The sequence below is a fragment of the Sander lucioperca genome, chromosome 5 (assembly GCF_008315115.2).
Source record: "Sander lucioperca isolate FBNREF2018 chromosome 5, SLUC_FBN_1.2, whole genome shotgun sequence".
Lineage (NCBI taxonomy): Eukaryota > Metazoa > Chordata > Actinopteri > Perciformes > Percidae > Sander > Sander lucioperca.
The window spans coordinates 8,704,380-8,724,083 of NC_050177.1; the positions used below are offsets into that span (position 1 = coordinate 8,704,380).

Genomic DNA, 19,704 nt, shown 5'->3' on the forward strand with positions numbered 1-19,704 from the left:
GAGGTGCATGTTTAGATTTTGTTGAAAGAGTAAGAAAATGACAGCATCACCTTGAATAATGAATTATTAAAAACCAAGGTGTACTAACTCTCTGTATATGAAACCTTTTGCCTTACATGATACGGGTTGATTTAAAAAATGCACACACACATATATATATATATATATATATATATATATATATATATATATATATATATATATATACAGTCTGGAAAAAAATCAGAGTTTTAATTGTTCTCATAATGAGAAAAGAAGGGGCGACCTCTAGCTCACCCAGTGAGAGCATTCGCCCCATGTTGGCTAAGTCCTGCAGCGGCGCAGGGTTAGAATCTGACCTGCTGCCCTTTGCTGGGTGTCATCCCCCATCTCTCTCCCCCTTTCATGTCTATCCACTTTCAAATAAAAGGAAAAGACCCCCAAAAATAATCTTCTATAATGAGAAAAGAAGCAAATGAAATATATTCAAAAATAACGACCCTAAACCTCCAGGGACATGTACTGAAGCTGCTTTGACAATCTTGACATTTCCTTGAGAAAGATATGAGTTGATGTATTTGTTTCAAGCTAAAAACCTGTCAGTGCTATGTTGAAAAAAGAAGCTGATGCTCTCGTGAAACCATCCTAAGAATTTGCAGCCTGATATACAGTACATTATCACTGAAGCAGCTCCTGGCACTGTAGCATGATGTCATCGCAGATTACAGTCTGGGCTCTGTGAATTGTAGCCTTGAGAGTCGCGCACGCTGCATCCTCAAGTGGGTTGTCATCTGGCGGCTTCATTGCATCGGACTCTTCCTCCCATCCTCCTCCCATATTCTTCTAACCAACCACCCACTCTCGCTCTCTTCTTTCCCTCCCACTCACGTTTCTCTACAGCGGGCTGTTGCAGTCAGGCAGCATCATGGAGGCTGGATGTGTGGTTGCCGCGGTGATTGAGAATGCTGCCTCAGGACCCCGGGGTGAACCAGGAAGTGGTGACGTCCTTGAGGGGTATGTTAACCTCTTTTTCTGCGTTTCATGTAAGCTGAACAGAATCATGTTAAACCATTTAGAAGTATGTGTGTGTTTCCCTTTGAATGAGATGAATAAAAGCAGGGGGCAGTGTAATGCTAAGCCAAAAACATGACCCTGTTCTCAGAGTAAGACAGAGAGAGTGTTCCTGAATGTCCCTGTGTAACGCTCCATTAGGTCCAAAGCTCACTGTGTTTGCTATGATTTTATATTGTGTCTATGCAATTAGCTCTGTCACTGTGGATCACATAAATGACACTGTGTGTCCGTGTTCTTTGCCTCATGTCCTGATCTCATCGCGCTGAATCACTGTGACAAATCCAGGACCTGTCCATCGCCTCTTTGTTGCTCATAAAAGTTGAGCTGAATGAACCTCACCCTCCACTCCCGAATACATTGAGTCACATTTCAAGTGAAGGTTTTGTGAAGCACTCCCTTGTGGGTAGATTGCCTTTATGGCTCTCTGAATAGACAAGCTTTGCTTTCCGGAGCGCATACAAAAGACACCATGGCTTTTTTGTTGACCCCTACCATAGTCAAAGATGCTTCCATTTTTTTCTCTGTATGAAGGATTTGTTCCCATCTAGATCTGATTAGAATAGATTGTTGTTTTATTAATGCGCTTCTCTCTGAATATTAGAGATTCAAACACCACAGATCTGATACAACATGTTTTTTTGGGCCATGCTGGTGCAATGTCATGATTTGAGCCCAAGCCACATATTGTGAATTAATCTCCCTCACTTGCTCCCCCTGGTGTATTTAATAGAAAACTGCAAATCTTATTTGAAAACCCCAGACTACATGGATGTGAGCAATATGTCATGCCACTTTTCCTGTGTTTTAATTCTTGTATGTATGTGATTTGCCTTTCTGTTTCTGCAGATATGTCATCCCATCTGCTGACCTGGACAAAGACGATGCCTTGCCTCAAACCACCAACAATAATCCTCCAGAAGAGAAACAGCCACAGGAGACATCCACTGCCATGGTACACACCCACACACACACTTGACTCTGACTCATCACTTGTACAAAACAAATACATCAACACACACCAATGGACACGTCGCCCTTCTTCTTCCATGAGGCTGCATTGGTTGTGTAGGTGATTCACAGCATGATGTCACCACAGCATGATGTCACTTTGGTCATATGGCACCCGTGTGAGAGTGACAGTGATGAAGGTGAGAGACAGGTGTAAAACTGCATTGGAGGATGTCTCACTTTCAGGTTATGAGTGAGGTGGTGTGTTTGATAAGTGATGCAGTAAAGGTGTTACTACAATATTGTCACAGAAAAGTGATGTAATTACTCCTCCTCTTCAGTTTACCTCTGGTTACTCAAGTTTTATGTAAATATCATCCACAGCGGCTCTTTCTTTACATCTTCACCTCTGTTGGAATTACCGTCCTGTTTTTAGACTTTTGGATGAGTGATAAAACAACTGCAGCTTTTCAATTGTACTTTAAGTAGGCTATGGTTGTTTTTGTTTCTATGCATACATTCTAGTCTTTATACATTTTTACTTTTGATTTTCAAATTATACATCATCCTGCACACCTGTCACATGTCCACAACCAAACTAATCCAATGGCAAACTGGACAGACATTACCAATATTAATAACAATACTTCATATACAACCACATAGACATGTCTTAAAGTGCTCATATTATGCTCCTCCTGGCTCAAAGACACTTGGAAGTGCTATGTGAGTGACCTAAAGCTGTACTTTTTCGAGACTAGAACAATACTAAGGCCCCATAGACAGTGCTCTTTCTTGCTTGGGCTAGTTGGAGACTTAAAGTGCTCATATTATGCTTTTTGGCTTTTCCCCTCTCCTTTATTGTGTTATTTATCTTTTTGTGCATGTTATAGGTTTACAAAGTGAAAAAGCCCAAAGTCCACCCCAAAGGGACTTACCATCTCCAACAGAAAACACTGTTCACAAACTGCTCCAAACAGCTCTATTGTAGTCCAGCCTTTACTTCCGTGACCAACGTGCGTCACTTTGTAACACACGTTATAATGCTCGTCTAGCTGCTAGCCTGGCACTCCCTCATACTCTGCAAATGACTAGCTAGCCGTACTCACTGTGCATGTGCGACTCCCAACAAAGATGGAACAGAAGTGAGACTCTGTAGCTAAAACAGAGAGCTCAACACACAGGGTGAAAAGAGGAGCTGCAGCAATGTGCAGTACAACAAAAAAATGGTGTTTTCTGAAAATTAAACCATGTAAACCTATTCTGGTACAACCTCTAAATACAATTATGAACCTGAAAATGAGCCTAATAGGAGCACTTTAAGAGCAACCTTAATATTTACAGATTACCAGTGGGCCACAATAAAGTGCAAAGTGACCAGACATGTTGAATACATGATCAACATCTCTTCCATCATAACACAAATTGTCCACATCAGACTAAGTTTGTCTCTCGTGTTTTTTGCTGCACAGCCACTGTTTCATGTTGATCATCATAATCATTCTTGACTGTAGTCACTTCTCCATCAGTCATTCTGTGACTGACTGACATTTATTGATGTCTGCTTTCTCTGTTTGGCAGGTGAGGAGTGATAACATCACAGAGCACCCAGCTGAGCCCCTCCTGCGCTCCTGCGTCAGCACGGCTAGCATGAAGGTCAAGAACATGAAGAAGTAGGTGACAGTGTTGCTGCTATTATGGGCTGTAAGACAGGGCTCTTATCCAGGCCAGTGAAATGAGGACCTATAAAATGGCGGTTGGCCTGCTGCGTCTCTAACCCTGTTCCCTCACACATAGACCTAATCTTTTTTTCTTGTCCCTCTTTTGCTTTGCTTTTCTCTCCATCATGGTGTCAGCATGTTGAATACTGATGAGGGGCTGTTGTGCTGTGTCTTTTTAGGCTGACGTTTCCCAGAGGTCACTTCCCCAGGTTGGAAGAGTGTGCCCATTTCCACTATGAGACCGTGGACTTTGGCAACGTTCAGGTGAGCCCTAAAAATACTTAGCTGTGACTTCTGCAGCAGAGAGTTACTATGTTTAGTAATTGTGTCTTTGGCTCAAGTTCAGTGGCCATTTTGGTTAACTGCTCCAGAAATGCGTCATTCTTTTTTTTTTTTAGATCATTTTTTTATTCATAATAAACAGGTAAACTTTCAATAATAGTACAGGTTCAGACTTTTAAAAACATCACAAAACCTTATACCTCACAAATACAGTCACATCCCCACCCTCCCCCATCCCATGGCGACCCCCTTACCGACCCCTGTCGCTGATCTCTCGACCTCCCCAAGAAATAAAAAGGAAACAATGCAAACATACAGATATAATACCTGCCATGATACAAAAGTAGTCAAATACATTTATGCTGCACTCTTTCTTTAACCAAGGTGCAAGCTTCATCCCGAGAAATGCATCATTCTTGAAATGCAATGTAGCAGTCAAATAAATATCCTTGTGTGTCTTTTCTGGACAGTCCTGCCTTCTTTATTGCATTTTCCTACTTTACCTAAAATGTCACATCACAGCTGTTGGTGTGTCATCTGTATCAGGAGAGCTATAAAATATTTATTGGTCCAGAATAATACCTCGGCATGCATAAATCATTATGTTTTCACTGTTACAGATTTTATTAGTCCCATTCCTATTAAAGCCATGATCCGATTCCAACAGCGTGTTAATCCTCTGCATTACAGTATATTAATGTCAGAATCATCTGACTTGTTAACCTGTGATCCTTATTAGTTTGACTTAAGCTCATGATGTCAACCAGTGAGTAAATGAGTGGGGGGGGAAAGCAGTTTCTCTTTAATTGTAGGAGGTGACTCATTTTGAATGTCAAAACCTGTTCTGACACAACAATTTGGTTACAGTAAAATGTAGCTGTAGGTAAATGTTGTACTGTACACTATTTTCATGTATTTCCGATCTTTTAGCCATGCAAACGGCACAGCTCTAGGAATGGCAATGCCGCTTTATTTGTGCCAGCTGCAGACTGAACTATCTCAACAACTATTGGATAGATTCATGACATTTTGTATTGACACCCAGGCTCCAGAGGGTGAATCCTAATGACACTGATGATCCCCTGAATTTTCCTGTAGCACCACCATGATGACATCTTTGGTTTGGAGTGTCTCTTAACAATTTGATAGATTGCCATGACGTTTGGTTACATATATTCATGTTCCCCTTAAGGATGAATTGATTTGATTATTGAGTTAAATTTGTCAAAACACCTGCAAGACTAATGACATTCCCATCATCCTCAGCTGTACTTTATGTTTAGCGCCAATTAGCAATTGTTAGCATGCTGGAAGAAGGTAAACATGGTAAACATTATACCTGCTGAACATCAGAATGTTAGCATTGTCATTGTTAGCATGTTAGCATGCTGACATTAGCATTCAGTTCAAACATTTAGCTCATTACTGTGCCAAATCATAGCCCCACAGAGCCACTTGCATGGCTCTTGGTCTTGTGTTTTATAAACTTCAAAGTACATTTAGAGAAAATCTGCAAGTTGCAACTGCAAAGACTTGATTTGAATAACCTGTGGGTATACATAATTAGTATGGATATTGTGACTCTCACTAGCCAACAAATGATTTGGACTTAAAGTCTAAGTAGTATATTTAAGTATATTGGCAGCAGTGATAATGAGAAGCAGTGATGCGCGAGTGGTTGCTCAGTCGTGTGGAAGTGGCTGTTTACCGCCTGGTTAACCTCAGTGCAGTTCAGTTTGCTTGCCAGCAGAGTGCAGCAGTTGTCTCTCCACAACCAGAAGCTGCCAATGGAGCTCAACACAAAAAGGGTGCATGAGCAGTGCATGCAGGCTGTGGGGCTGAATCCCTACATGTAGCATTAATGGACTACAGTACGGCCTGCTGGACGGGTCTTAAATCCCAGGATGCTCTCTCTCTGTTGGGTAAATGTCGTGCTGTGGTTGCCATAACTGTGATGACTCCATTAGCAGAGTGGAGGAACGTGAAGCAGCACAACAGTTTCAGTGACCTTGAAAAGCTCCACAGGGAGAAGAAAAGCCGAGCTGAGCTGGAAAAGAAAAATCAGTCTGGGGAGACACTGACACTGAAAGCTGTGCACGCTGTGCCCTAGTGTCCACTGAACACACAGTGGACACTAGGGCTGCACAATTAATCACAATTTTATCCAAATCGCAATATGGACTAGTGCAATATCCAAATCGCAATATTTGTTAAAGGCAAAATATGTGTCAAACCATTGTTAGTTAAGTATTGTGGTGCTGCAGAGACGTCCCAGCTTAGAAATCGTATCCAACAGTATAAAGAAAAGAATCTTTGTTTGGTACAGATCCTCGAAAAAAAAAAAAAAAAAAAAAAGATACAATATCGTGAATCATATCGCAATTGCAATATCAGTCAAAATAATCGCAATTAGATATTTTCCTGATATCGTGCAGCCCTGGTGGACACATGCCATTATTTTGACTTCTGTATGTTATTTTTGATTACTTTCTCAACCTAATCTGTGAGATGAGTCTTTGTTGCTTTTGTCTCCCATGATGCATTTGCCTGCCTCTGTATTCACAGACTGTGGCGGCAGGAAGGGAGGGTGCTGATCATGTCTCATGTATCCTAATCGCAGAATAGCACAAGGACAGCAGACTGCCTCTGTCTGCAGCCTGTCTGACTGATTCCTCAGCAGATTAGCTTCAGTCTCGGCTTGAGAGTGGAATGAATGAGAATTGTTTTGAAATGAAGGGTCGTCTATTTATCTTGTGCAGCTTCGCCTCTGTATGATGGATGGGCTTGCGCATCTGTATGTGCGGGTTGAGCCAATTTACTGCCCCCCCCCCCCCCCCACCTCCTCCTTCTTTGTCACTGGCGAAAGGAGAGAGCGGTTAAGAGAGGGGGGAGGGCGACGGAGGCAGGGTACAGGAGAGGGAGGAGGGGGAAGAGATGGAAAGCGAGAGGCAGGAAGGGGGGTAAGACAGAGTGGGGAGCATCCTCTTTTCATATTTTTTGCTTTGAATGGAGCAGTGAGCGCGTGGCCATCCAAAGCCCTGTGAATAAGCATTTTAGTTAAGGCGACAGGCGACGGCAAACAGGCGAGTAAGGAGCAGCATTTTAACTCAGCTGCCGCTCAGCCAAGATTTGGCTTGTTGGAGCAGCTTACTGAGGTCCAGGACTGCGGCTGCACACAAAGGGAGAGCCACCTCCTCCCGCTGCGGATGGATATCTGACATGCCTTAGTGGCAGGTAACCTGGATGTTTATGTATTAATTTGAGCTCCTGGGGCCAGATTGTTGTTAATAAATGACATCACGCATATGGTATGTTTCTGCACTAAGGGTTGAAGTCTGAGCTGTGTTAGCATTTTTTATTTTGAAGTAGTGTAGTGTAGTTGGAGTAGTCATGGAGGTGTGAGCTTAGAGGAAGTGATGCCCAGACATACCTCAAATAGTAACTTTCAGATATTTGCTGTTTTGTTTCATTATTGTTATTATTTTTTTTTTTATAAAGCTGGTGTTTTGTTTCATCATAAAGGAATATTTGTTGATCTGTAATTCTCTTTATGAGCCTACTTCCCATCATGCATTTGGTCTCCTGACCCCATCAGTACTTATTTCAGATGCTTAGCTCAGGCTATTATTTCAAACCAATCCTTGCAGTGAATAAGAGCTCTTTCATCACGACTTATTCAAGAACACATTTCTCATTCTGCTTGCTTTGTTAGCCTGGTTTGCTGTATTACTGTTGAGCAGTAACTAGGTCGCTGTGTGTTGTGTAACCATGTATCTGGATGAGTTGCTAACAGTTATAAATAACCAGAACTTCCCTTGGCTTCCAAGGTCTTTGAAGTCTCTTTTGCGGTAATGTCTATCAATGTAATCCCAAACTCCTGCAGGGCTATTCAGTTTTGGGGCATATAGAATATTGGTGAGGAGGAAGAAGAAGAAATCTGTGCTAAATCTACACCGCCTCCAAGCGATGACATCTAAGCAGTTTATGTATTATAAATGTCATACTGCAGGATTTATGGTGTAGTGAGAATATGAATCGGGGCTATGTTGGTGGCAAAGTAAATATACTGCACTTTTTTCTCAAATAAACATTACAGTATCATGAAGGCCGAATGAAGGCTGAATTTTGAAAGCAGTAATTTTACCAATAAAAAATAATTAAAATTTTTGTTAACATGCATTTTTTTCCAGGCTTTACTTCCCATAGTTCTCTGTTAGACTCCAACCCACCACTGAGTATAAAAGTGGTTTTATTATTTAATGGAAAAATGGTGTTCGGACATGATGCTCTTCTTATACACCAGGTCACATACAGAGAGGATTTTGTATTATATATTATTTAGAATGTGGGTCCTCTCAATATTAGCTCCTCTGTGTCTCTTTTATCTTCGCTCATAGTTGGACTTCGCAGAGGGGCAGAGTGAAGGACCGAAGGCTGGTCTGGACTCCAAAGAGCTGGTCTTTCTGATCCAGATCACTTGCCAGGTAACATTACTTGCTACATCCAGAAAATAGACTACATGTTAAAATATCTTTAAACTTATCTTAAACTTTTTCCCTCTCAATCTTACCACACTTTTTTTTTTTTTCCTCTTTCTCTTTGTCAGGCTCGAAACTGGCTTGTAAAGAGATCCTATGAAGACTTCCGAGTGCTGGACAAACATCTGCACTTGTGTATCTATGATCGCCGTTACTCCCACCTCACCGAGCTGCCACGACACGACACATTAAAGGACACTGTTGAGGTACCACAGAGCTCCACCTCCACTATCTCTGATGTGTGATAGATAGATAGATAGATAGATAGATAGATAGATAGATTAGAAATGAAGCGTCATTAACATTTAGGATTTATCTGGCAATGAAATTACTCTATTCTGTTGCATGATGTGTGGATAATTGGTCAATAGTCAGACTTTTCTAAATCTTGACAATCTTGTGTCTCCATTCAGACAGTAACCAAGATGCTGGCCACCTATCTGTCCCGCTTCTCAGCCATTGCTGACAACAAGATCAACTGTGGTCCAGTGCTCACATGGATGGAGGTATCTTCTTATCAGCTGTTTGCCCACGCTTCCTATCAGTTATTCATTAGGGGTGTCACGATTTCAATGGAAAATAGATCGGTTTCGCTTATTGAATACCAAAAAGCAGGATCGGTGATTCCCACAGTATTTTTTTCTCTATCTTCTTGTGCACATCCAAAGAAAACAACAACAGACACGGCGTTGTTTACCGGCTGGGAGCATGCAGCTAAGGACACAGGGTAACGCTATCTTATTGGTAGCCTGCAGCTGCACTTTTCCAGACACCATGGCCATTGCCGGAGTCGGAGATGACAGAGAAACAACAGAACTGGAAAATCCTCATGCTTCTCTGAAGTCACCGATGTGGCAACATTTTGCCTTCCCCCGTGAGCTCCTACGGGACTTCATGGTGGATTCAGGTGCCCCTCAGTGCATTCAATTGTAACTCCTAAACTCTGAGAAACTGTTGTTGTAAAGTACGCTTTTGCCATTTTATCTAGTGGCTCTTATTGTGGCATTGCCGTCGCTGCTAGGAATCGAAAATTGAATCGAACCGTGACCTTAAAATCAAAAGTAAAATTGAATTGTGGATCTGGAGAATTGTGACACCCTAATTATTCACTCTCTAGAAGTAACCCCATTAGGCAAATTCAATACTTAATATGCAATATTTATATTTAAGTAGTTAAGTTAAAGGAACAGTCGGAAATGTTTTGGGAAAACACAGTTGTTCCAGAGTCAACTGATGAAAATCTGTATTTATTTCAAGAAATCGGTTTAGGACATTACGGCCGAAGCTCACATTTAACACATGAAAACAAAACAAATGAACAACATGCTGTGTATCCTATCCTCATACTGATGCCAGGTTTTTTTGCGCAACACCTAAGCATGTGTGGACCCAATTTGCAGAGGTGTGTTTGTTTTTGTTCTTTTTTAAATAATGTGGAAGTAGGGTTAAAACACTCTGTGTGTCCTTTTTGGTGAAATTACTGATGCAAACAGTTTTTTAATCCAAAATCCAACACAATTTAATTGTATGATTGGCTAGGGAAGCCTTAAGTAAATTACCGGGTAAATTACTGATACTGATGGATTACATTAGTATAACCACACCACAGTAACATATTGTATTGCTGCTCATGTGGAAAATACCAGTATTACTGGTCTCCTTTTATCATTTTAAATAAAGCAAGAGCAGCTGCTTCTCCCTGTGTCCAGTCTTTGAGCTAAGCCTTGCCAATGTCTTTAAATGTTCCTCTGTCATTATTTTTTTTCCAGATTGACAACAAGGGGAACCATTTGCTGGTGTCTGAGGAAGCCTCAATCAATGTCCCCGCTATCGCTGCTGCCCACGTCACCAAACGTTACACAGCCCAGGCCACAGACGAGTTGACTTTTGAGGTAACCTCTCTTATATAAGACAAATGAGAAACATAATCTCACATGAATCAAAGTTATTTATTTAATCTTTAAACCAAGTTTATTTTTCACTCGGTGTTCTGCATATGCATATTTCTGATCCCATCATAATGCCTTTTAAATGTGCTCAGCTGTGATCACACTTGATTCTCATCATCGCAACTCTTTGTGGCCCAGGTGGGGGACATTGTGTCAGTCATAGACATGCCGCCCAAAGAAGACACAGGCTGGTGGAGAGGGAAACATGGCTTTCAGGTAAATCATCCGCTGTGCTTTCATTCACATTGATGTTTCATGGAGAGCAATGAAATAATGTGTCTCCTCATCCAGTGTTGATAAAGTATTAATTAAGTCACAGTGAAACAAAGGTCAGAGCGTCTTTAGCTGCAGTTATGTGACGCCGGTCGACGTAATGACGCCGCCGTTGATTACGGGAAGGTGTTTACGTAGGTGGACCGTTCAATGCAGTAGGCTGTGAGAGAGTGAAAATGGAACTCGGCAGCAGAAAAAGTGTTGTTTGGCAGCCAAAAGAAGGTGATTCAAGTCGAGCTACATGTTCAATTTGCAATGCCGATTTGACTCGTGGTGGCAAGGACCCTAAACAATACACAACATCACCGCTGTTAAAACATCTGCGTATGAAACATCTGAAATAATACAAGTTGTGCATGAAGGAATCTACAGACAGCAGCCAAAATGCAGCAACTTCAGGTACGGCAAAGGAAGGACAGTCACAGCTAAAAACTGGTGTTAACCAGACGACCATTACCAGCTTTGCTAGCCCTACACCGAACAAACAGTGGGCATCAGATAACCCACGAGCCAAAGCCATTCATGCAGCAATTGGGAAAATGATAGCCACTGACTTGCAGCCCTATAGTATAGTGGAAGACACTGGATTCAACGAGCTACTCCATCTGCTTGAGCCACGTTACAAAATCCCCTCCAGGCGCTTTTTTACTGACAAAATCATCCCTGAAATGTACGAGTCCATCACTTCCCGCATACAAGCACACGTTGCTGAAGCACATGCTTTAGCTTTTAATGCACTGCTGTTGACATTGTTTACTTCATTAATGTGTTTACTGTGTTAATGGACTGAGGATGGGAGTAGGGTTCAGTTTCAGGTTCGGCAGAGTCTTAACCAGTGGATTTGGTGCATCCCTAGAATAAACTGAAACAAATACACCACATTATTTGGAAGTTGGAAGTTTCTGCCAACTGAAAATCCAAACTCACAACTCCTAAGATATTGCACTCAATGATGGGAATTGTTTTGTCGCCCAAAATCACATTTTATCGGATACATTTATGTAACTGCCCCCGAGTCAAAATCGGTTTTAGGATGTACTGAAGCTGCCTATACAAAAGTAGGTACTGTTGCATGCAGTATGCATACGATCCGATACTTCTTCTTCATAACAGTGCACCTTGAACTTTGACCCTTTGCTCATATATGCTGCGCAAAGCATTGTGGGTCAGAATAGTGCATACTGCCAAATCTGTCCGGATGCAGTAGTACATCCGGGTATTTTTAGATCTAGACTTAGACTTAGACTTCTCTTTATTGATCCTTTTGGGATGACTCCCGCAAGGAAATTAGATTTCCAGCAGCAGATTTTAGCAGCATACAAAACACTGTATAAAAAATACAGTATAAGAATAACAATAACAATAAACTTGTAGCTAAATATTTTTTACAAAAAGTAAACAAACAGTAAACAACAATAAACTACAGATAAATATATAGATATATAGGACTGTGTATGGTATTGTGTTATTGTACAGTTAATAAATAAATTACATTTAGCATAAAGTGGCTACCACTCCTTCCCTTCCTTCCTTTCTGTTCTGTCCTCTTTACCCTATTTATTCTATTTCCCCTCCCCCCGAGTGAGGAGTTGTAGAGTATGATGGCATGAGGGACAAAGGAGTTCTTGAGTCTGTTGGTCCTACACTTGGGAAGGAGCAGCCTTCCACTGAACAGGCTCCTCTGGTTGCTGATGACGGTGTGCAGGGGGTGGCTGGCATTGTCTGTAATGTCCAGCAGTTTGTCCATTGTCCTCCTCTCTGCCACCGTCACCAGTGAGTCCAGCTTCATGCCGACCGCAGAGCAGGCCCGCCTGATCAGTTTTGGCATACTGCATTGACATTATTGGGACATACTGAATCTTTTTCTGGCATGCTACGGTGAATAGTATGGTAGTAGGCTATGGGTATGGGAACGCAGGGTGTTTCTGGTTTACAAGATTTTGATATACATATTCTCAAAAATGTAGCAAGAGATAAATTAATGAAAACACAGGAAACACAGGGTTGAAAATGTTATTTTTAATGTCACTGTCTTTAAGTAAATGTTTCTTTATTACATTTTGGAGTCCAGGGAATACATTTTTTTTTTTTTTTTTTTTTTTTTTTTAAATCACAACAGCAAAAAGAAGCTAGTTTGTCATTGCTGTTGAGTGACAGCCTGAGATTTTCTGCACAATAAGAATGCAAACCAGCTTTTTACAGCCTGAAGCAGCTTGTACCCTCATGCTCACTGACCTATTTCTGCACCTTTAGCCCACTACAGTCTGCCACAGCACTAAACACCCCCACTGGTCCTTTTAAACTTGCAAGTGTAATCACCAGCTCTGTCTCACATCTTATCCCTGTGTATCTTCTTCTCTCTACCTGCAGGTTGGTTTCTTCCCCTGCGACTGCGTTGAGCTGATAAATGACAAGATTCCTCCCAGTGTTCAAAGCTCGGTGCCGAAGCCAGGTACTCTTCAGTGTGTGTCCGTCCTTCTGCTTAGGATTCATTTTAGACCTGCTCCCAGGATGTGAGACTGATTGATTTTAAGTGGCTGTGTGTGTGTGTGTGTGTGTGTGTGTGTGTGTGTGTGTGTGTGTGTGTCTGTGTGTCTGTGTGTGTCTGTGTGTGTCTGTGTGTCATCTCAATCAGTGTGTAAGAAGCATGGGAAGCTGGTAACCTTCCTAAGGACATTTATGAAGTCTCGACCGCCGCCTCAGAAGCTGCGGCAGCGCGGCATCCTCAGAGAGAGAGTGTTTGGCTGTGACCTGGGGGAACATCTCCACAACTCAGGACATGAGGGTAAATTATTACTACAACTTCTGCTTCACCCCCCTGTTTTCCATCGTGTAATTCTTACCTGCTGGCAGTTCACACGGAAATGTTTCACATTTCAAATACCCCGTAAATACCCCGATTCACTGGGTAATCCATGATTACCCAGTGAATCTGCTGCCTGTATCTGGGATTTGTCATACATTGCTGTGATGTTTGATGTGAATTGAGTTGGTGGCGTGAATATCCTGCCAGCGGGATGAGCTTTTGCTTAGATTCTTGTTTTGCCAAAATGTGTGTCTTTAGTTCTGTTTTTTTTTTTCAGACCTGTGGGATGATAAAGGCAAAGCTCCTATTGATTTCAACCATTTATGTCATGTCAATTTATACAGTTTATTGGATTAAAGCTGCATGGGTGCCTCCACAAATTGTCTCAGGTTGTATATGTCTAGGCAGGGCCATAGCTAGCATTAAGGTAGTCATGTCCTCTGCATTTCTTTTGGAGTTTATGGTCTACAATTAAAGAGAACTTGGATATATTATAGGGTAATTCCAGTATTTTCTAGACTCATGAATTTATAATTAAATTATAATATTTTAAGCCCCTGGAACCCCGAAGATATTTTTCCAATTTGTGTGCACAAGATGATAACTTGTGACTTGAACTTGTGACTTATTTGTAAAATACTGGCTGTTTGTTTTTTTTTGGCTCAGGCTCAGTAATGAGCTGTAATCAAATTAGATTTTGGGTAATTGTTAGAAGCCTGAAAAGGTCAACTAAGGCAGTATTCTACAACAAACATGAGATAAAAAGTCTGGAAAAAATATTGTGTGTTGAAGAAATGGTTTTTTTTGTGTTTTTCTATGCAATTATTCATCCTCAGATTTATCTTGCAACCTCAGGTTAGGAACCGCTGATGTAGACTGAATTGATATTTGTTTCCTAAAAATGATTTGAGTAGAATTGAAATAGTAATACAGATTACACATATGTTGTTGTATCATGACATGTTCCAAATGCATAGAGAGAGGAATGTCCCTTGCTAAAACATCCTAAATCAATGACAGCGTCGTGATCACAGAGCACTACATCTTGTTCATGTTTCAGCCTCTCATGACCCTCTGCTGCCTCCTGTAGTCCCGCAGGTTGTTAAGAGCTGTGCTGACTTCATAGAGAAAAATGGAGTCGTGGACGGAATCTACAGACTGTCTGGGATCTCCTCCAATATCCAGAAACTGAGGTTTGTACCCATTTTGTTCATGATATTGATTAGAAATGTACCCTAAATATACCGAGTATCAATACAATACCTGTAACTAAGCCTATTATCAACTTGATGAATGCTGTTCTCCAAGTGAGCAGTTTCTTCTGAAATCCATCAAATACAGTTTGATTCGAGCTGCACAGCTCAGAATGGCTTTAAAGATGTCATCATCTATTCTGTTTGCGCCGAGGAATTCATGAAACAAACTCTCATTAGTAGATGTATCGGGAGGCTCATAATCTCATTGACAGCCAATGGAAAGGGAATTTTTCTCACGTGAAAAACTTGGGTAACACTTTACTTGAAGGTATCTACATAAGAGTGACATGACACTGTCATGACACATGAACTCTAACTCTAACCCTAACCCTAACTTGTCATGACAAAAACCGAATGACACGTAATGACAGAGGCGTTATGTCATAAACGTTTATGACTTGTTTATAATGTTTATGACACGTTCATGACAGTGTCATGTCACTCTTATGTAGATACCTTCAAGTAAAGTGTAACCAAAACCTGTTGACTGTTGCCACATCTAGATGTCTTAAGAAATGATAAATATGTGGTGACTTCTTGTTGTTTCTCACAGTTCATACCCGTTAAGGACCGTCTTGTTTACCTGCTCCGCCTCATTATTAAATTGATTGTATTTTTTTGTTTCATCAGTATCATCGTTTAGTATGGAAGTAAGCCAGAGAATTTCCAAAGACATTAGAATTTGAAAAATAAATCATTTGTTTTGTTGTTGTTGCAAATTGCCTCGTCAAAAGTAGCTTATCGTGTTCAAATGTCCTCCTTGCTTTTGTGTTTTCGTACCGACAGATGGGCAGTAGGATGACTCCCACGCTGTTCTATATCATCTTCTTCTTTATGTCTCCGTCTAGGCACGAGTTTGACTCAGAACAGATCCCCGACCTGACCAGGGAAGTTTTCAGACAGGATATCCACTCAGTGGGCTCACTCTGCAAGCTGTACTTCAGAGAGCTGCCCAACCCTCTGCTCACCTACCAGCTCTACGACAGATTCTCAGTAAGGAGCAGAGCACTGGAACTGGGGCAGGGACTTATGCTGGGGATAGAGATGGGAATGGAAACTGGCATAGCAGAGAAAAAGCTGCAGAGGACACACATCCCGTTACTCAATGATGATCAAAGAACTGGAGAAACAATGTAACATTTTCGGCTCAGTTTGAGGTGCCGCTCGAAAATGGGGTCATAGCATTACGCTGAGCTTTCTAGGAACAGCAGGGGATGTGCCCATAAAACAGAATAGAAGATTAAGTGAGCCAAAACACCGGCTGCTCTGATAAAAGGGAAAAAGAGAGTGGGACTGTAAAGGCAACTCCCTCTGCTGTGATTATCAGCCTCTCAGTTATGTGCGCTTTATCCTCTGTTTTCACAGGAGGCCGTGTCTGCAGCCACAGATGAGGAGAGGCTTGTCAAAATCCACAACGTCATCCAGCAGCTGCCTCCTCCACACTACAGGTCAGGTTTAAAGCTCACTGTTGCACCCTGGTGGCCTGAAGTGGAATTGTTTGATTTCTTGTAAAGGGAGTGCTGCATCAAAACCAACTGTCAATGCCGTGATGCTACTGTGTGGTGAAGATAATGTGCCACCAAATACCTTTCCTTTAACCACATATAACATCCTGCTCTGACACGTGAAACTCAGGAGGATAACAGTGATCAATGACTTATATATCAGTGTTTCCAAAAGTGGGGTCTGGGGACCCCCATGGGTCCTTGAGGGGATTCCAGGGGGTCCCTAGCAAAAAGGGGAATACTTTATTTTCACTATAATTCAATCCAAAAGAATGACAGAATGTATAACTATTTGGGTCATGTGTTCCATACGCTTTCCTATCAGATGGAGGACCCTGGGACAAAATCTTATCAAATAGGGGTCCGTGGTCTAATTTGTGTCAGTTTAGGGGTCCTTCACATGAAAAAGTATGGGAACCACATATGACCCTCTCCTATGACTCAGGATTGTCTTTTTTAAGTAAGGAACTCTTTTTAAATGTAAATGAAATACCTCTCTTTTCCTACAGGACTCTGGAGTACCTCATGAGGCACCTGTCCCACCTGGCCACCTTCAGCCCCATCACTAACATGCACACTAAAAACCTGGCTATCGTCTGGGCGCCTAACCTCCTCAGGTGACTCTTGAACTATTATTCCAGATGTACGGCTGCATGAAATCCGTTACGTTGGCGCCCATAGCGCCAACATTGCCGTTTTCTTCACCCGTTTCTGTGGCAGTGAACTGGGGCATGTCTCGGTGGTCCAGAGCTGTGAAATAGGTTGTGCTGTTCTGTAACTTTGTTTCAGGTCTAGACAGATTGAGTCGGCCTGTTTTAGCGGCACAGCAGCGTTCATGGAGGTGCGTATCCAGTCGGTGGTGGTGGAGTTCATCCTCAACAACACCGAGGCTCTTTTCAGCGCTAAACTCAATGCCGTCATACGTGAAAGCACAGGTAGGTCATGATAAAAACAAAATGACATGTGGCATCTGTTCTGAGGTTAAATGCATTTCTAACACCTATTTTGCAGCACGTGCGTCTGCACTGCGTTCCGGAGGCGCTGCGACCCCCTTTATTTTGATAAGACAGCAGAAGACATGAAAGGGGAGAGAGAGAGGGGGGATGACATGCAGCAAAGGGCCGCAGGTTGGAGTCGAACCTGGACCCGCTGCGTCGAGGAGTAAACCTCTATATGTGGGTGCCTGCTCTACCAACTGAGCTATCCGGGCGCCCAACAGTGAGAGTCAATTCACCAAAATACACCCAATATGGTATATGTCTCCTCTACAACACCATGGACAACGAGAGCTTAATCTTGGAGGTGGAAAAACGTAATACGACATCACAGATCTTTTTTATCAGGACAACACCAGAAAAGAGAAGGCATGGAGTTTAACTGTAGGAGTGCCTGGAGTAAAAGGTAGATACTAGCTTAATAAACACGTGATTGTAGTACTTGTAGAGACAATATAATCTGCAAGTCAGGCAAGACGCTCCGCTTCTAAGGCGCTCCCGGTGTGGTATGGCGTGTGGTGGAGGACGGAACAAAACCGCGGCGTAGCCGGAACGCAGCACAGACGCGTCTGGTGGAAAATCCGGGTTACACACTCTAAACACCTTATTTTCAGGTAACAACACCTTATGCAGACCCAAATCCCTGCTGGTCTGCTCCCCGTCCACAAAGTTGCTGTCTCTGGAGGAGGCCCAGGCTCGCACTCAGGCACAGCTGAGCTCCCCGGCCACCTCCCCCTGCCTCACCCACAGCGACTACATCGAGGTCGGGGAGGGACCCGGAGCTCTGCTCGGCAAGTTCCACACAGTCATCGAGCTCCCGATGGAGAGGTAGTTTATTGATCCGCCTGATCAGTTCTTTCCTTTTTGTTGATTAAACCAATTCTCCTGCTTCATGAGCATGAGTAAACATGTCATCGTTTGTGATTTGAGTCGTTCAATGTTAATGCTTTGTGTACTGTGGTGCGCGTAATTGGTGCGTCTTATTTTGTAGCGCTTGAACAATTAGTCGATAAATCAATTAGTAGATCAGCGGAAAATGTAAAGAAAACATTGGAGTTTATTAATCCTTTGTCATTGGCTAAGCAAAAACACATACACAACAAAACATGACCAAAGATTTGTTGGTTACAGCTATCCAAATGTGTCGTGAGGATGTGCTGCTTGTCTCTTGTTTTATATCAATGAAAATTAAACAGCTTTGTGTTTTGGACGGTTGGTCAGAGAAAGCAATTTACAGTATTTAAAGGTCCAGTGTGTAACGTGTTTAGTTGTTCATTATCAAAATCTGTGTTGCCCGTTCACAAACTTGTCCTTTTTCATGAATATTTACCACCACCATCAATTCCAAGTATTCCTTTTGGCTTGAAATTTCACATTTGCGTCCGCATGAACTGGGGTAGACGCTCCATATTCATGCGCCATCTTGAAATACGTTAGCCGATAAGGGACACACAGGACATACTGCTCCGCCTTTCCTGTTTTCTCTGTCACATGATAAACTCACAGGTGCTGCTAATTGGTATCATAGCTTCCCGGCCCCGGCAAGTTTGAAGAAGGAAACATGGAGGACCACACGTATTCAAAATCCAAATGTCAGTAACAGGAGTCTTCTTCTTCTTCGCCCAGAAAAAGGATATTGAAAAGAGCAAGAGAACGGCTTTTTGAAGCGTGAAGGCTACCGTAGCTGTAATACGTACTTTGAACTGCATGGCGCGAGAGAGTTGATTGCGATATATGATCTCAACGCTAGATGGGAGAAATTCCTACACATTGGACCTTTGAAAGATATTACCTTTTGTTTTTGGGCCTTTTTTTTTTGTTTTTAACAATTTTCGGACATTTTCTGCACTAAACAAATAATCTGATTCAAATATAATAAAATTAGTAGCAGCCCGAATGTTTAGTTGTTGTAGCTTTTATTTCTTTCTGCTCGTGTGAGTTAACTGGCGCTTTTGTTAGACGAAACAGGGTCTTTGGTGTTTTTTGCCCCCAACGTCTCCTCCCAGGCAGCGCGGCAGTGGTTATGTTTAGGGTTAAGGTTAGGGTTAGCTGCCTGGAAGGCGCCGTTGGAAGACAAAAAACACCATCGAGCACGAAACAGCGAGTGTTGAAGATGATTTGTTTCTTGTGTTGTAGCGGAAAGAGGCCTCCTGTTAAGGCTAAGAAGTCTCCTGTGGGGAATTGGCTCTCCTTTTTCCACCTGGGCAAGTCCCACTCTGTGTCCAAACGTAAGCTGAAGCGACACCCCAGCGAGCCTAACGAGATAAAGAGCATTGCACTGCCAGGTTAGATCACTTCTGCTGTTCCACAGCCAGCAAACACAAACACACCTGTCCCTGCAGTCGTGGAACTTGTACATTTTCTCAACTAATCTTGAC

At 42.2% G+C, this 19,704-nt stretch overlaps 1 protein-coding gene and 1 long non-coding RNA gene across 4 annotated transcripts in view; one reads left to right on the plus strand and one right to left on the minus strand.

Annotated features, from left to right (window-relative positions):
* The window catches only part of arhgap32a (Rho GTPase activating protein 32a), a 30,805-nt gene that overhangs the window by 6,667 nt on the left and 4,434 nt on the right, over positions 1 to 19,704 (plus strand). For 2 of the 3 annotated variants that reach the window (XM_031296393.2, XM_031296394.2), the window contains exons 2-19: positions 880 to 993; positions 1,900 to 2,005; positions 3,583 to 3,674; positions 3,902 to 3,986; positions 8,402 to 8,488; positions 8,611 to 8,748; positions 8,956 to 9,048; positions 10,312 to 10,434; positions 10,630 to 10,707; positions 13,135 to 13,216; positions 13,400 to 13,549; positions 14,661 to 14,763; positions 15,675 to 15,819; positions 16,192 to 16,274; positions 16,841 to 16,948; positions 17,121 to 17,266; positions 17,941 to 18,154; positions 19,463 to 19,611. In XM_031296393.2, the coding sequence (XP_031152253.2) occupies positions 905 to 993; positions 1,900 to 2,005; positions 3,583 to 3,674; positions 3,902 to 3,986; positions 8,402 to 8,488; positions 8,611 to 8,748; positions 8,956 to 9,048; positions 10,312 to 10,434; positions 10,630 to 10,707; positions 13,135 to 13,216; positions 13,400 to 13,549; positions 14,661 to 14,763; positions 15,675 to 15,819; positions 16,192 to 16,274; positions 16,841 to 16,948; positions 17,121 to 17,266; positions 17,941 to 18,154; positions 19,463 to 19,611 (2,071 nt within the window). In that variant the 5' untranslated portion in view covers positions 880 to 904. Of the gene's footprint in view, positions 1 to 879; positions 994 to 1,899; positions 2,006 to 3,582; positions 3,675 to 3,901; positions 3,987 to 6,961; positions 7,239 to 8,401; positions 8,489 to 8,610; positions 8,749 to 8,955; positions 9,049 to 10,311; positions 10,435 to 10,629; positions 10,708 to 13,134; positions 13,217 to 13,399; positions 13,550 to 14,660; positions 14,764 to 15,674; positions 15,820 to 16,191; positions 16,275 to 16,840; positions 16,949 to 17,120; positions 17,267 to 17,940; positions 18,155 to 19,462; positions 19,612 to 19,704 lie in introns of those variants that run through there. The other variant, XM_036001229.1, reaches the window with a different exon arrangement.
* Positions 11,167 to 11,467, minus strand: LOC118495043. The gene is made up of 2 exons (XR_004897332.1): positions 11,383 to 11,467; positions 11,167 to 11,346 (listed from the first exon to the last, which is right to left on the minus strand). It is a non-coding gene; the product is annotated as an uncharacterized LOC118495043 (long non-coding RNA).